Here is a 16,001-nt window from a genome sequence, read left to right as displayed (position 1 = left end):
TCTTTCCTTAGGGTGTCCTCGGCTCAAACAGAGGGACTTTCACATCTTAGGGTCTAGAATGCAATAAATGAAGGTGGAAATTCACCCCTTTGCTTGCCTTGTGCTTCCATACAAGCACTAGCATGTTTAATCACATTTATTAAAATGTAAAGGGGTTAGAAGGATTTCTCATCTCACTGTGAGGGTGTGATGTTCCCTCACATCAAACGCTCAATCTGACTACTGAGTCACTCTCCAAACCTCACCTCCTCTTCCATCTGTCCTCCATCTCACTCTCTTTCTCTATCCTTCCATCTGTCCTCCATCTCTCCATCTGCGTGCTGCATAACACTCTACATCCTCCCCTTCAACACATACACACACATCTCAGAGACAGAACATTATTCTAGGTGTCCGCTGAGGTTCGGTTTGCATGGATGGATTATAGTCCAAACCGGTAATCTTCAAATAATGAGAAAGAAGTCTCAATTTGCAAATATGAAGAAAGTCGCAGTTGAGTAAAACAAGGCCTTAAAGTCTAATCATGAGTGTAATGTATTAAAAAAGAGTCCAGAAATCTCCTTCATCTCTTTCACACATTGTGATCAATATCGATTTCTTCTGCATAGTTTATTTCCAGGTGTTGGCCCACTAGCCCAATCTGTATGTAAACCGTCCAGGTGTCTCCTGTTCAAATTTGATCTGAGACGTTTGAGCATTTATAGCGTTAGAAGCACACACATGCACAATATATGAGCATGTTTTCTCATCTCACACCAGTAGACTGATTAAAATCCTTCATTACAATGTAACAGGGATATATATATATATATATATATATATATTCATTTAACAAGCAATTTTATAAACTGTCACTTAAAATGAACAAGCACAAGTAATATCATAAAGTAAGAACAATACAAAAATACACATTTTAAAGGGGTTGTTCAGTTCAGTCTGTCATTATTTACTCATCCTCAGATCTTTCCAAATCTTTATGACTTTAATTTCAAATATCAGAATATTTAAACTGTTTTTGTTCATACAAAGCAATGTTATTTTAGTAATATTTTTTACTATATATATCTTTTGTGTCCTGCAGAAAAAAGTCATTTGGAACAACATAAACAATATACAACAAACGATACAATAAGTATCGCTTTTTATTTCTCCTCTTTCCTATTACTTGTTTCGCTTCTGTTTCAGTTTTTATAACCATTTCTTACTATGTGTAAGTAAGTCGTTGTTATTTTTTAGGATTACTGATAAACTACTGTCATTTGATTTGTATTATTTGTATTTGTTATTTATTTAAATTTTAGTTACATTATGTCTGAATTTATATAAGGGTAAGTATCCGATGTCAGATGTGTAATTTTTGGATGAACTATCCCTTTAAGAGTAATCAAGAGTAGTTATAAAGCTAGTGCAGAAGTTTAAATAGATATACATTTAACATTTGAATTTGAAATGAACCAAACAGTCATCATTAACTCCAGCATTTTCTTCAAGCTGTTTCTCTCACCAGTCAAGAGTGTCAGGTGAACATCTGTATGCTGATGACCGCATGAACCTCTTGTAGAAACTTGACCTTTCCATGCAGACAGAAGAGCCGTCATATGAGAGTTTATTTCATCCAAAAACCAACCATACCACGACCTCTTTCCAAGCTATTATGATACGTTTTAGTATTATATCTGACGTTACTGCATTCTTAAATCTCTTTGGTTAAACAAAAATTGAAATTAAACCAGGTTCTAAATCAATTATGTGAGAACGTTTCAGTGCACTAAGCCAAAAAAAGCCTACAAAAGTACTACAGACAAAGTGTGGCTTCCACCTGGCTACTGCTATGTCGTCATGATACTCACACTCTATTGGTCAGCCTGAGGAATCCCTTCCCAGGATACAGCAGATTAAATTGGATTGTAGGGAATCTGATGGCAGAGATCATCCGTGACACAGGCTTTCAGTAAATACCCGACTGACACGTCTTTTCAGTCACATTTCAGACGGTTTGTGTCTGCGGGGCAGGTGGTGCGGTGTGTGCTTTTGTTCCATTTATGCTTTGTGGGATCAGATTTGAGATTATTTTCGAGACCTAGGTAAAAAGGCCACCAGTCGCAGGATCTGGGAGTGGTGCATTATGGGGCTTTGAGGTAGACAGACATGGCTATAAATAAATCCCCAATCTGCAGACACCAGACAATGAGCAGAAACACTCGGACACGTGAACACCCAAAGCACAGCTCTCTCTCTCAGAGGCCCTACAGGTGTTTAGGCTGTTCCTGATAAGATAACCAAATAAATGTCATCTATCACAGTAATGACAGATTATGACTGAAAAGAAAAATCAGATTGTGTTTGAGATAAACAAACATTGTACAGCAAGGCACTGGTGTATAGCTCCATCTGCTGGACAGTTACAGCACTTTCCAGAGCTTGTTCATCATGTTTATTATAGGTCAAATATGATGGCTCAGTGAAAATAAAGTGTCACAAACAATCGAGGTCAACAGTGCCAACAATTACTTTAAACTAAAATAGGCAGACATTTCTATCAACCTCTCTGTATCGTGCATATGTCTATATTAGAGTGGTTTGATGCTGATTAGCTTAACGCACACAGTTTGGTAATACTGACACCTAGCGCAGCATCAAGCAAAAGCAAAGGTTTTCATTTTCCGAGGCTATCGTAAAATAGTCAAAAATTATACATTTATTCCATAAGTGAAAAGTGTTTAATAAAAGGGAACCTATCAAGATAAAGTGAGTGTTCAGTTTGTCATGATGTGACCAAACGTCTGCCCCCATTATTGTAAATTGTGATTTCAAAGATATTTTGTGTGAAGTGCTATTCATTTCTTTATGTGTAAAACGTTTTACTGAGGAGAAAAATGTCTATGTGAGCCTTTAAATCCTAGCATCCCTCCTCAGCCCACTACATTACTATATCCCATAATCATACTCATTAATAGACTGGCTAAATCGATAGGCTATGTTTATTACGCAATAAGACCCCTTTTCATAAATCTGATGTCTTTTTAAACACTGGCCGAAAGATTTGTTATGCTATGTTATGATACTTTATAAATGTGAAAAGTCCTTTAATCAACCATGGTTTTATTATATTAAAACTGCAGTAACAATTTTTGGTGAATTGATTACTATTTGTATAACCACAGTTTTACTACTAATACCATTGTTAAACTACGGTTAGTGTGGCAAAACCATGGTTGATTTGTGGTTATCATGGTTTAACTATAGTAACCTTTTTTTTTTTTTTTAATAGTAAAACCATGGTTCATTTTCATAAGGGTTGGCCTTTTGGCACATAACGTCCTCTACTGGTTCTTCGTTTTGAAACAAAACTGTTTCACATTCTAAATATTTGAGTAAATTTGTGCAAAAGAAAAGTTTCATCCATTCTGGAAACGAATAATCAAAGGACAAACAAGGACGTGCTGATTTCAAAATGTAATTTATTTAATAACAAACAAAATGATCCTCTGAAAATCAATAGCAATTTACAGTGAGCGGACAGCTCTAAAATGTGAAAATTACAAATTAGTTTTAATAATTACTATACCAGTGTCAATACACACAACCAGACCTTACTTAACACTAAGAATAAAATAGGACTGTTCATTTTAGGAATGAATGGTGAAAAGCAGCAGAATTTTCAAAAAAGTCTTGAGCATGATTTCACATTGAGTTGGTTGAAAACATCGCAACTAAATCTGATAACTATTTTTTAATCAATCACACAGTTATCAAAGTAATACCTATCAAATAAGATCATGAGAAATGGAAAGAGCGTTATCTATAAACATGGCAGGAACTGTACATGGGCTCCAGGGCCGTTTCAATTCTCCTGAGATAAACACAGATTTTCTTATCAAGCTGAGCAATGAGGATTTGTGCTTGTGGATGTCCTGAGTCCTGAGGCCCCAGCACAGCATGAGCACTGTCCCGACACAGCATTCTTCTAAACACCACCAGATCTGCTACACCTCATCAGAAACCAGACTGCTGAACCAGAATTTTACAAACAATATAGAACTATTTTTATGGCTCAGGTTTAACTAAGCATGGCAGGAAACTAATGAGTAAAATCTCAATCTTCATGATTCTTCAGTCTTCAGAGCTGTTGAAACAAGCTCTCTAAAGCAGAAACCACTGGCTGCTCCAGCCAGGATTCATCCATCTCTGAGAGATCATAAAAATATGTGCTAATTATCTAAATTTGTCCAATGATTTAAGGATGTTTAGTGTGTTTGTGTGTGCTTACCATTACATCACTTCCTTTGACTCCTCTCCTTCCTCTCTTCCTGAGAGTCTCTTAAATTGGCTGTCATCCTCGGCTTATAGACACACACATATTCACTTTATAAGGTTTCACCAAATGTTATACATTTATGCAGTGCCAATACAGTTCATGTTTGCATTTAGATAAGGAGAATATTTACCCGATGGCGGACCCTCTACTTCTTCCAGGAGATTGACGGTGGAGGTTGCAGAGCCCAGACTGAGAAGAAGTCAAGGACCAAACACACTACAACTTTAATACCACAGTGTCATATAGCTTCTAAGATGTACTTTAAAACTAGCACTTTTAACTTTGAAAAGTTTACCGTTTAATTCATACAATACACATTACAACAAGCAGATCAAATAATCAGATTTAGACACACATTACATTGAAACTAATAGCTAGACTAAGAAAGATCTAGAAATACAAACATAAGAAGTCCTTCTCTACACAACACACATAGATGCAAACTCCAGGCAGCGACTGTCAGGGCTGGACATGTGAGGATATGACTGGTGTTTGGACAGAGCTCGCTTTTTGGACTTCTTTCTTCTGGTCTTCTCCGAGAATGATCTAGCAATTTCAAAGAGCTTCTTCTTTGTAGCTGTAGGTAATAATACAGCGGTCAGAAAGGGGCGAGAGCTCAAGCCATTACATGAGTTTGCTGTTAAACTTCAGGTCTGTGTTTTCTTACATTTGCCCATGTGCTTGAGTTTCTCCAGGAATACGGCATCGTCAGAGACTGATGAACAGGCCTCCTCAGACCCCAAGCCACAATTATCACCTACATCAAGAGTTAGACATGAGCGTGTCAACTTATGACTGCTCACATTTACAATTCTCCTTTGTGTTCTGCAGATGATAACAGAAATTTCATCTTTTGGTTAACAGAACAATTTAGCCTTATAATAAAAAAAATAAATGCAGCAAAAGTGTAGAATATGGTCCCTGTAGGCCGTTATCTGAGTTTTGTTTTACGTGTCGGCACAGACAGGTTCAGATTAAGCTTCCTGTCAGTGTTTGTGTGGCAGACGTGGCTGATGGATGAAGATGAAGGGAATCTACCTTCGGCGGAGTTCTCCGTGCAAGCAGATGAATGACCACACTGTGTTTTCTCGCACCTCTGACGATCTAAAACACAGCAGGTAAGAGGGTCACTGAGGGCAGGTGAAGATCAGCCGCTCCAGAGTGAGTGGAGTGAACAACACAACACTGCACACAGTGAGTGAGGAATGAAAGCTGTTCTCCCACACACACACACACCTCTGGGGGTTATTTGAAATGCATTTTAGCAGAATGATAGGAGGAATGGTTTACAAATATGAGAATGAAAAACACTGCAAATCTTTTTGCAAATAGAATGGGGATTAAAATTAAGCATGTAGTACTAAATTCAGTTAATTGTGAATTTATTTTGTATGGTGCTATTCATTATACAAATCATTCCAAAAAGCAGGTAAGATGTGGAAGAAATCTTGGAAGGAACCAAGACTTTGAGGGGACCCAAAATATGGTAAAAACTGTGAAAAAGATGCTTGAATGCAATGTTGGTTTATGAATTCTTTAATATGAATGACGGGTTTTCCTCACATGGAGAAATCCATACATTATTTCATCTTATGTGAAGTATGTTTGAGAAATGAGTGTGACAGTGTGCAATGTGTTTCTGACTACATTTCACTAAACCTTTGGGGGGGGATGTCTGAAAATGTTCCCCATAGTAATGTAATGTAATAAAATAAAATAGAATCCACGTATTGTGAACAATTTTTGGCCTTGTAATTAAAAAAAAAAAAAAATGTTATAACCAAATCTTCTGGTAAAGTGACAGAGTTCTCTCTGGTGTTGTTTGTTGGTCTTCTCCAATCATTTAGACCCCTTTCTGCTTTACATTTTTGCCTTTTCCATAATCCATTTCACTCAGATGTACATCACAATATGGAACACAATGAAATTCGCATTCAGGTCAGCATATACATATGTGTGTGTATGTGTACCTATCTCCAGAGCTATGAGGAAGTCTCTGTTACGCTGTAGCTCTTTCATGAACTCCTGATTCTGCAGGAAAAGGGCTATTCGCTCATCCTCTAAGTACTGTTTCAACTTCCTGTCCTGTTCAGATGACCAAACACCACCTGACAGGGCACTGCTGCTGGACGAAAGCTGCGTCAGGGACGACAGGGAGGAAGAGGAGGAGGAGGAAGGCTGAGACAGGTTGCTCTGAGAACGCTGCAAGAGAAGGAAATTGCTAATTATATTTTTACTGAAATGATGTCAAAAAATCAACCATGAGACAAATGAATTGGCTTTGACATTAACTGAGGTCCTCAAATCAAGATGTAATATGCTTGTTGTTGTAAACTGAAGATTTTTGTTTGTCATTTTGAATGAAATTGTGGCTGGAAAAAAAATGGTATGCATAAAATGCAACAAAAATACATACAGTATGTATGATATGGCCTCTGTAAATAAACAGAGCAAATTTGGACAGATTTTGAATCTGGATCTGAATCTAATTCTTTGAATCTGGGGCTAAATGTTTGTTGATGTAAACATGATATTTAGCCACGATTTGTTATGTTAGATATGTTAGTGGTTTATAAATCCACCTGAAGACTTTTTGACTGCTGAGGCAGGATACGCAGGAAGTCATCAGGGAGGTTGCCTAGTAACGGTGGATTCCAGTTCCTGTATCTGCCGACCTGCTGATGCCCAGGAGGGGGATAATCATCGAACCTGACAAAATGATGAGTACAAAAGAAAACAAATTCTTTTTATGAAACACACTCCTGAAATTAGAAAGGCCTGATGGGATTTTCATGATTTAAATCATTTTTAAGACACTGTTGTTTACTGAGTTCACACACTAATAGGTCAGCAACTAATTTTCCATCCATATATTTTATGAGAATTTTGTAATATTGCATTAAAAAACACTTGATGTAGATACCAATCTGTGCATAAAAATGTATGCACTCTGACCTGCTGATGCCCAGGAGGGGGATAATCATCGAACCTGACAAAATAATGAGTACAAAAGAAAACAAATTCTTTTTATGAAACACACTCCTGAAATTAGAAAGGCCTGATGGGATTTTCATGATTGAAATCATTTTTAAGACACTGTTGTTTACTGAGTTCACACACTAATAGGTCAGCAACTAATTTTCCATCCATATATTTTATGAGAATTTTGTAATATTGCATTAAAAAACACTTGATGTAGATACCAATCTGTGCATAAAAATGTATGCACTCAACTGAGGTGGAATAAATTCCTCAATGCACAACAAAAAACATATGCCTGAACACATGAACAGATCATTTGACTGGAAAAGTGCACTATCCACCAGTAGACCAATGTCATTGTACACCGTCTCAAATGTTGCTTTAGTAATTCTGAAATCCCTAGGCAAAAGTCTGTCATAAAAATGATTTGGTTATCTCACAAAACTGTCCCACACAATCGCATTCCCAAACATCAGATATCTTCCTCCAAACACAAAATAAGCTGACAGTGGTTGTTATTGCATTTTGTCTGTGCGCTCTGAGGCGCAAGTAATTTATTATGTAGGAAGACAGAAGCTACAGTGGCTTCCCCAGTTGCAGCAACTTTTGTTTTTATTATTAATGCTTGCTCCAGTTTCCCAGTAAGTGATTTTGTTCTTTTGAACACTTACGTGATGCGCAAATGTTTCATGCGATATTCAAATTTTCAAGAGTTAAAAGATCAAATTTGGATGGAAACATGGCTTTTGATGTCAGTTTGGATTACAGACATAACTCTGAATAATCAAACAATGTAGTCTTCAAGACTTTGATGCTTTGATGCAGTAACATCAAACTAATAAGGGACACAGAAACCATTTATTCACTAAAGAAAGTGTAAATTTTTTTAATATTTACACAACTGCAGCAGCAGACTAAACTTGAGAAGTAAAGCTCATCAGGACAAACTTTGATGTTGGCTTTTGATGTTGTCTGAAAGAAAAAAATAATAATATATAGTAGTATATAGTTTTAATGTTTAGCATATTGCTAGAATATTTTATCATTTGGCTAGCAAAAGTTACCATGCTGCTAGCGTGTTTTAGCATATTTTAACATTAAACTTTAAATTATATAATTTAGCATGTTATCCCAGGGTAGTTGCTAGGCTTTGCCAGTGATATGACATCTTCAATACCCTCCAGGATAGAGGCCGATATGGGTTTGTCTCTGGCCGATGCCGATGACAATATTTAGAAATCAGGGCAGCCGATGGTCGATATATGACGCCGATATATGAAATGTTACAAATTTGGTCTTAGACGAAGAAGACAAAAAAGAAGAATTGTAGATCAGTATATGGTGGATACACTTTTTATCCAATAAAACGACTTGAACTCTGATGGAAACACATTTACCGAATAAATAATCTTATGTGATTTTGCATCAGCAGATAATGTGATTGGATAACTAGTGGACCAATCTCATTGTAAACCATCTCAAATGTTGTTCTAGTCATTCTGAAATGCCTGAGCCGATTTGGTTTGACGAGGAGGAAGAATAAATAGTAGCTGAAAGTTGTCAAGTCAACATAAAAAGCATTTGAACAAAGTGAATGCAGATACAATATCTCTCTCACATATTAAAGTCTAGTGTTATCATTAGTCATTTCTTCCAATAGGAACCATGAATAGATGTTCTTCTTGCCTGGGTGGTGGTGTGGATGGAACATCTGCGGGATGTTTTCTGTCATAGATGTGCATGTCATAGGAGGGCGGCGCGTAGACGGGTGGAGGCTCCTCATCTGAGCTGTCCGGTTCCAGCGTTCTCTCCAGGATCTGCAGGAGATTCGATGGGAAGATTCTTTTGTGTACCAAGATCTAAAAATGCCAGACTTCTGGGTCTCAATAAAAGTTCCTAGACTCACCTCTGGAAGGATGCTGTCCTCAGAATCCGAGCTGTCATCCGTGGCCTGGCTGTCCAAGCTCATCTGCAGTAGCTGGTCAATGGTGGAGTCGACAGCACCATGGTTGGCCCTCAAGACACACTCGATAACCTCATGCTCCATGCTGGGGAACATCGTCTTAAAGTCGTCCATAGCCTGGCTAAACTCCAAATGCCGGACCTGACGTGGAGGCCTCCTGCTATTGAGCTCTCCTGAGGCAGCGTCACCCCCTCGCGTACCGCTGCCATGGTTACTGTTCGCGTTACTCCGGCGGAAAAGACTGGTCATCATTTATAGCACCTCCCTCCCACTCAAAACTGCCCATCCACCGCAGTAGCTCCACCCCTTGACCTATGCACCGCCTCCGGTCACGCCCGTTATCCACTCATGATGCCCCTGGAGGTGAGCTTCTGTATATAGAGGGGCAGCATTGGACAAACTTTTCTTCTGCTGCTGATAGCTGAGACTCAACCACATTCAGGGCTAGCTGGGATTCCCAGAATGCCTTGCTCTCACTCTCACAGTCACCCTCAAAGCAAAGGACAAACAGCGGCCCACTCCTGAAGACCTACATTAGAACAGCAAAATTTTAACCATTGATATTTCATTCAGCAAAAGGGTTGTTGAAAAAACATGGATATAAACTTTATATATATTTTTTTATATTTTTATTATAAATATTTATATACTTACATGTACTGTATGTATGTATATACTGTATATATATATATATATATATATATATATGTTTATATGTATATACTTAAATGTATGTGTTTGCGAAAATAGTTAAAAAAAACAATTACATGTAGTCTCTTAATGAATATGAACGCTGTTATTTTAGTACTATTTACCATCTATACTATTATAGTATTTATTAATATTTTGAATAAATACTTTTGTTTTTATATTTTCAGTATTTATTTTAATTTTACTTCAAGTTTTAGTAATTGTTATGTGCTTCTGTCTTTCTTGTGTGTCTTTTTAAATATTTCTATATAGGTTTAAATTATTTTTATTTCAGTTTTAGTCATTTTAATAATTCAATACTTTATTTTAATACTTTTAGTTATTTCTTTCAGTTTATATGGAGGGCCAAATTACTCAATTAAATCATTAAATAGATGTTGAAATAAATAAATAAATTGTTAAATACTTAAATACATAAATAAATGCATAAATAAATAAATATTCATTCATTCATTTCCTTCACATTTAATTTTAAGCGTTACGGGACGTGCCAACAAACAACCGTAACCCTGAAAATGAAATGTGGAGCAAATAAATAAATAAATAAATGAACAAATGAATAAATAAATACATATATATGTATTTAATTATTTTATATATATTTAACGATTTATTTATATATTACAACATTTATTTAATGATTTAATTTTGAGTATTTTGGCCCTCCATAAGTTAGTTGCCAAGGCAATAATGTAATTCAAAATGTAAGTTTTTCATCTGACATTTATATTTTGTATTTCAGCTTTATTTCAATAAATGAAAATTACTTTTAATTGTTTTATTTTTAGTTAACAGTACACTCAATATAAGGCACCCAAAACAGCATTAACCTATATTTATTTATTGATTTTTGGTAGATTGTACAGTATTTATTTGCTTTAACATCAGTGTATCAAATAATATAATATAATTCATATTATACAATAAATAGTAGTTAAAATAGTTTCAGATGTGTCATGTGAACAACCCCAAAACAATTATAGAAATGGTTATAGATCTTCAATTTACATCTTTACATCTATTTGAATTTTTTAAGAAAATGTATTATTTTAAATCATAACGCACACACTTATGCACACATATGAATAGCATGAGTCACACAGTGGATGGTACAGTGGCCGAGAGAGCTCAACACGCTGAAACTTAAGAAAACACTTGCAAATTGAAAAAACACCAGCAAATTAAGAAAACATCTTCATCAGTTTGACAACACACGCGCTGCAAATCCTCACAACACATGCAAATGAAGAAACGCTGCAAATCCTCACAACACATGCAAATGAAGAAACGCTGCAAATCCTCACAACACATGCAAATGAAGAAACGCTGCAAATCCTCACAACACATGCAAATGAAGAAACGCTGCAAATCCTCACAACATCCCCATTGGACAACAAATGGATCAGGGTCATTAACAAACAAGGCTTCCATTAAAAGACAGGATGGGTATTAAACTCTTAAAAAGGGTACATTTTGCCCTCACACCATACATGATCGGACACTATGCTCACGTATGTGCAGTGTGCTTCACATGCCCATATATGCATCTATTTCCTGCTTACCGTCTGTCTGCAGAGGAGATGCAGGCTCACACCAAAAGATCCACCAGGAAGCGACTACAGCCAGCAGTATAAACCTTTAGCTCCCATCACAGGCTGCGGGCTCCTCCATAAAATCCGTCATCAGAGAGGTTCGGATATCCCTCGCTCCCATTTTCATCTCTCCACATTAATCTGCACCCAAAACCAAACAGGCAGTGCTAAATATAGCCACAGACTCTGGCACAGTTCGCCAGCGAGAGCAGGAACAGTAGCAGCTTAGTGATGTGTCTCTGAAGAAGAGCGGCTGTGCCCTTGTGAATAACATACAGCATAGACTGACGTCATCCATAGTTAATACACCCGCTGAGCTGATATTGGTTAAGCAGGGGTCCGTGTGACCCACTGAGATGGATTAGAGCTGGAGGAATGCCACACAGAGCAGGATCTGATTGATAATTGTGAAAGGGATCTCAGCACGGTGGAGGTGTCACCATAATGGGGGCAATCATCGTTCTGGTGCAACACAGGAAAGCTTGTTATTTTTAATTACGGCCATCATGGACAGTCAATGTGATCAGAGTCTGCTGGTCTTGTCTCCATGGCAACCCCCACGACTATCAAACCCACAGTCTTGGACCCTCGGAGGAAGTGATTCATTAAGGAAGCTCAGAATAAACCACAGCAGTGATGTTTAAAGCACCGAACCCAATTAAAAGCTTCAATCAATCTTGCTGTTTGTAACACACCTCATATGAAATCAATGAAAGTCAAAGTAAGTGTAAAGCTTTTCGGATACAAAACTCAAGCTGAATTGAATTGGGTGAAGGTCAAACCTGGGGTCAAGAAGTCATAGAATTCACCCAAAAATGAAAATTCCGTCATTTACACACTTTCATTTGGTTTCAAAGCTGAATTACATTTATACTGAACGTACTTCTCCTGTAATAAGCTATAAAGGCCCGTTCACACCAAGAGCGATAACTATAACGATAACTTTATTAGCGTCGACATGCATAATAACGTTCTGTTCATAACAAGCGCACTGCAGTTTTGTTGTCTGCTGTTTTAAATGCTTTAAAGCAGGATATTCTGAATGGCTATCAATGTTTTTATCATTCATTAGCTGAAAAATAAATTATTGTGAAGGTGATTCCAACTATAGGCCTATCGATCCTCTATATTGTTATCGTTATGGTGTGGACTCTGCTGTTCCTTTAAACTTAGAACAATGTTTAAAACTATATCTATATAAAGTGTTAAATAAATAAGGAATAATTGACGACGGGCCGCTGAATTATTAGAAAAATAATGCACGCGTCGTGGCCGCATCACCACCTCGGGTGTGCATTATTTTTCGAATAATTCAAGGGCCCGTCGTCAATTATTCCGCATATACTACAGTTACCACACCTCAAGACATCGATCAGATGATATATTTAAAGGGATTCGTCCGGTTTTTATACTTAAATCGCTATTGTGAGTAGGATTATTTCTTCCGCATCTCATCCAACGCCTCTTTTGCTAGTTCCAAAACGTAATTTTAAAGCTGGTAATGGAGGCTTGAGCCGTTGATAGCATTCTAATGCAGTTATTAATGAAGGTATTAGAAAGAGAGCGAGAGAGACAGAGACACAAAGAGAAAGAGAGCTTGTGTGAATGAGGCTACCTCTGTGCGTCCCTCAACAGTGTTCTGCAGCAGCGTCTGTTATTACCTCGCTAGTGAGAAATGTCATGTGTAGCCTTTAAGTTGCTACACTATATAGGCTAACTGATCAAATCGTCAGGGCAGCGCTGACAACACCTTTTTGTGCAAACTGCGTGACCGTAGTGTGCGTGTGCGAGCACGTGTGATTGCAGTAATTCCTGTGTGCTGTATTGGTACTGTACGCTAATTTCCGTTATTACAGTTAACTATGCGAAGTGATATGGAACTGTAATGCGGTCAAGAGAGCTGCCTGGAACTACGTTCGCCGAGCGTTTCCCTGAAAATAATTGCACGCCTCAGAACGTTCGTCAGCCAATCAGATTCAAGCATTCAACGGCCCCGTAGTAGAACTATAGTTATCATTCTTTGTGTGAACGGGCCTTCAAAACGAGTCAGTGAGTTGAACTCAAGAAATGAATCAGTATGTTTTGTGAATCAATCATAATGTATTGGATCAACTGATTTGATTCAATAGAATGATTCATACGACTTCAGAAGATATTCTATTTTATTGTGCTTTTGAAGCTTAAAAGATTCAGTATCTGTTTGGTGTTATTGCATGGAAAACATGTAATTAATTCTCATAAAATTTACGTTTTGTGTTCTATGAAAGAAAATCTGTTACACAGGTTCACTTTAATATTTACACTCTTAAAAATTGTTGCAGAAGTGTTTTTTTTTTACAGCAATGCCATTTTTCATCTTTTAGTGAATAACTAAAATAACTATTTATTTGCCTTGGTATGAAGATCATTTAATAGCTTTTTGCACTATATAGAACCTTCTGTGGAATGGAAAGTTTCTATGGATGTTAAAGGATCTTCACAGAAGCAAATAAAGAATTTTAAGAGTGTAGGGTGAACAAATAATTTCAGAATTATTATTTTTGAGTGTACTATTCCTTTAAAGGTTGAACAAATCTTTCATGACTCCTTTTGGAACAGGACAGAAGTGTGAAGCTGGCATATGTACGACAGCCCCATCATTAATAATAAGCTACAAACAAAGTTTTAATGAAATTTAGAAGGCAGTCCCTGCCAAAATGATCCCAGTCTCCCTTTCTTTATTACTGTGCCAAATTTGGATGCTTTTCTGGCTGATTCAGTGGCCAAGAGAAGAGTGCAATCCAAGCGGGCAGATTGTGGTGTCTGACAAGGAGAGCTGTTATCACCACAGGAGTCGTCTGTGGGTTAGTGCTTATGTCAGAACACACGCCTGCTGTCTATGTATAAAAGTAGCAGAATGTTCACTGGCACCTCTCTACACTATGCAATCATTAGCTCTAATGGGGCCAAACCCATGAGGATAAATTCCAGCAGTCGCTTACACACTTCCAGGATTTTTGTTTTAATTAATTTTATAGGAACAGAACGGAAAATAAATCTATTGCAGATTGCATTGAAAGGAATTAAGCATTTTCCCAAAGGCTTTTGTAATGTTCAGCCTAAAGAAAAGGGGAACAGTTGCATAGAGTGCACAGAACCAAAAGCATGAGCAGGGCTTTGACACTGTCCTTGTTTCTGACCTGGTTCCACTGAGATAGAAGGAGAGGACAGGAAGGAACAGTGCAGAGGGGAGGTGACAGTCCAGTACTTTCACAATGCCGTTTAGACTAATACTGAGGCAATCAAGTTGCGCATCACCTTTAAATACCATAACAACTTATTATTCCATCCAAAAATGATAATTAGCTGAAATTTGTTCACCCTCAGGTCATCAGTTTGTTTCTTCATCTGAACAGATTTGAAGAAATGTAGCATTATATCACTTGCTCAACAATGGATCCCCTGCAGTGAATGGGTGCCGTCAGAATGAGAGTTCAAACACCTGATCAAAACATTACAATAATCCACTCCAGTCACTCATTTAACATCTTGTGAAGCAAAAAGTTGCATGTTCATAAGAAACTTGATGTTTTTATCAGCTGTCTGAACTCTCATTATGACGGCACCCATTCACTGCAGAGGATCCAATAGTCCATTTTCTTTTGAAGAATGCTGGTAACCAAGTGGTTTCATGTCCCACTGACTTCCATAGTATGGACAAAAATACTATGGAAGTCAATGGGACTTGAAACTGTTTGTTTACCAACATTCTTCAAAATATTGTTTTATGCTCCACAGATGAAAGAAATGCAATGCAAAAACTTGGAATGACATGAGGGGGAGGGGAGTAAATAACGACAGAATTTTCAGTTTTTGGGTGGACTATCCCTTTAATAGAATCTCTGCTCTTAAGCCATAATATAATGAGACTAAATAAAGTCAGATATTAGAGGCACATGGTCACTTAGACTCTTGGAAGTAAATGGATCCCATCCCAAAATCCTTTGGGAGGCCAAACATCATAGGACACTATAACAGAAACCAAATAGTAGGCTACTGTGGAAAATGTCATATCCTAAAATGTCACATAGGCCTAGTATTCTACTTTTTCTAGTAACATTTTTTATACCAAACTACTATTTCTCTGAAAGCAAAAAACGTGCAAAAAAGTAATACCTCACAGTATTACATAGTAAACTATTATTATTACTACTATTATTATTTAATTGTTACATGTAGACATAAATGGACCAGAGACACTATTATAATAATAGAATTATAACTGAACAGCGCTTCTGTATTTCATTTAAAATAAATAAATGCATAATCAAATCATTTGGTGGGGAGAGGAGCAGTAGAATGAGGATAAGAGCTTACCAGCTGAAGAGATCGGCTCTGATCACATTACTCGATGTTGCATTCCTCCATGTTGTACATAAACCGTGATACTGAGTGC

The 16,001-nt window shown here is 37.2% G+C and overlaps 1 protein-coding gene across 5 annotated transcripts; it reads right to left on the bottom strand.

Annotated features, from left to right (window-relative positions):
* Positions 1 to 3,513: 3,513 nt before the first annotated feature.
* Positions 3,514 to 16,001, bottom strand: LOC107583362 (CUE domain-containing protein 1-like). Of its 5 annotated transcripts, none has more exons than XM_016269554.1 (12): positions 15,923 to 16,001; positions 11,537 to 11,707; positions 9,207 to 9,792; positions 8,987 to 9,117; positions 6,901 to 7,027; positions 6,289 to 6,520; positions 5,357 to 5,422; positions 4,986 to 5,075; positions 4,751 to 4,895; positions 4,449 to 4,507; positions 4,271 to 4,343; positions 3,515 to 4,188 (listed from the first exon to the last, which is right to left on the bottom strand). In XM_016269554.1, the coding sequence occupies exons 3-11, from the start codon at positions 9,513 to 9,515 to the stop codon at positions 4,273 to 4,275; spliced, it is 1,230 nt and encodes a 409-aa protein (XP_016125040.1). In that variant the 5' UTR covers positions 9,516 to 9,792; positions 11,537 to 11,707; positions 15,923 to 16,001; the 3' UTR covers positions 3,515 to 4,188; positions 4,271 to 4,272. The 5 variants fall into 5 exon arrangements, with proteins under 5 accessions (XP_016125041.1, XP_016125044.1, XP_016125040.1 ...); XM_016269557.1 differs by having other exon boundaries at positions 4,802 to 4,895; XM_016269556.1 differs by having other exon boundaries at positions 3,516 to 4,011.

This window comes from Sinocyclocheilus grahami, unplaced genomic scaffold (genome assembly GCF_001515645.1).
Source record: "Sinocyclocheilus grahami isolate Dianchi unplaced genomic scaffold, SAMN03320097.WGS_v1.1 scaffold53.1, whole genome shotgun sequence".
NCBI classification, from domain to species: domain Eukaryota; kingdom Metazoa; phylum Chordata; class Actinopteri; order Cypriniformes; family Cyprinidae; genus Sinocyclocheilus; species Sinocyclocheilus grahami.
This window is presented reverse-complemented; position numbering and strand designations above follow the sequence as displayed.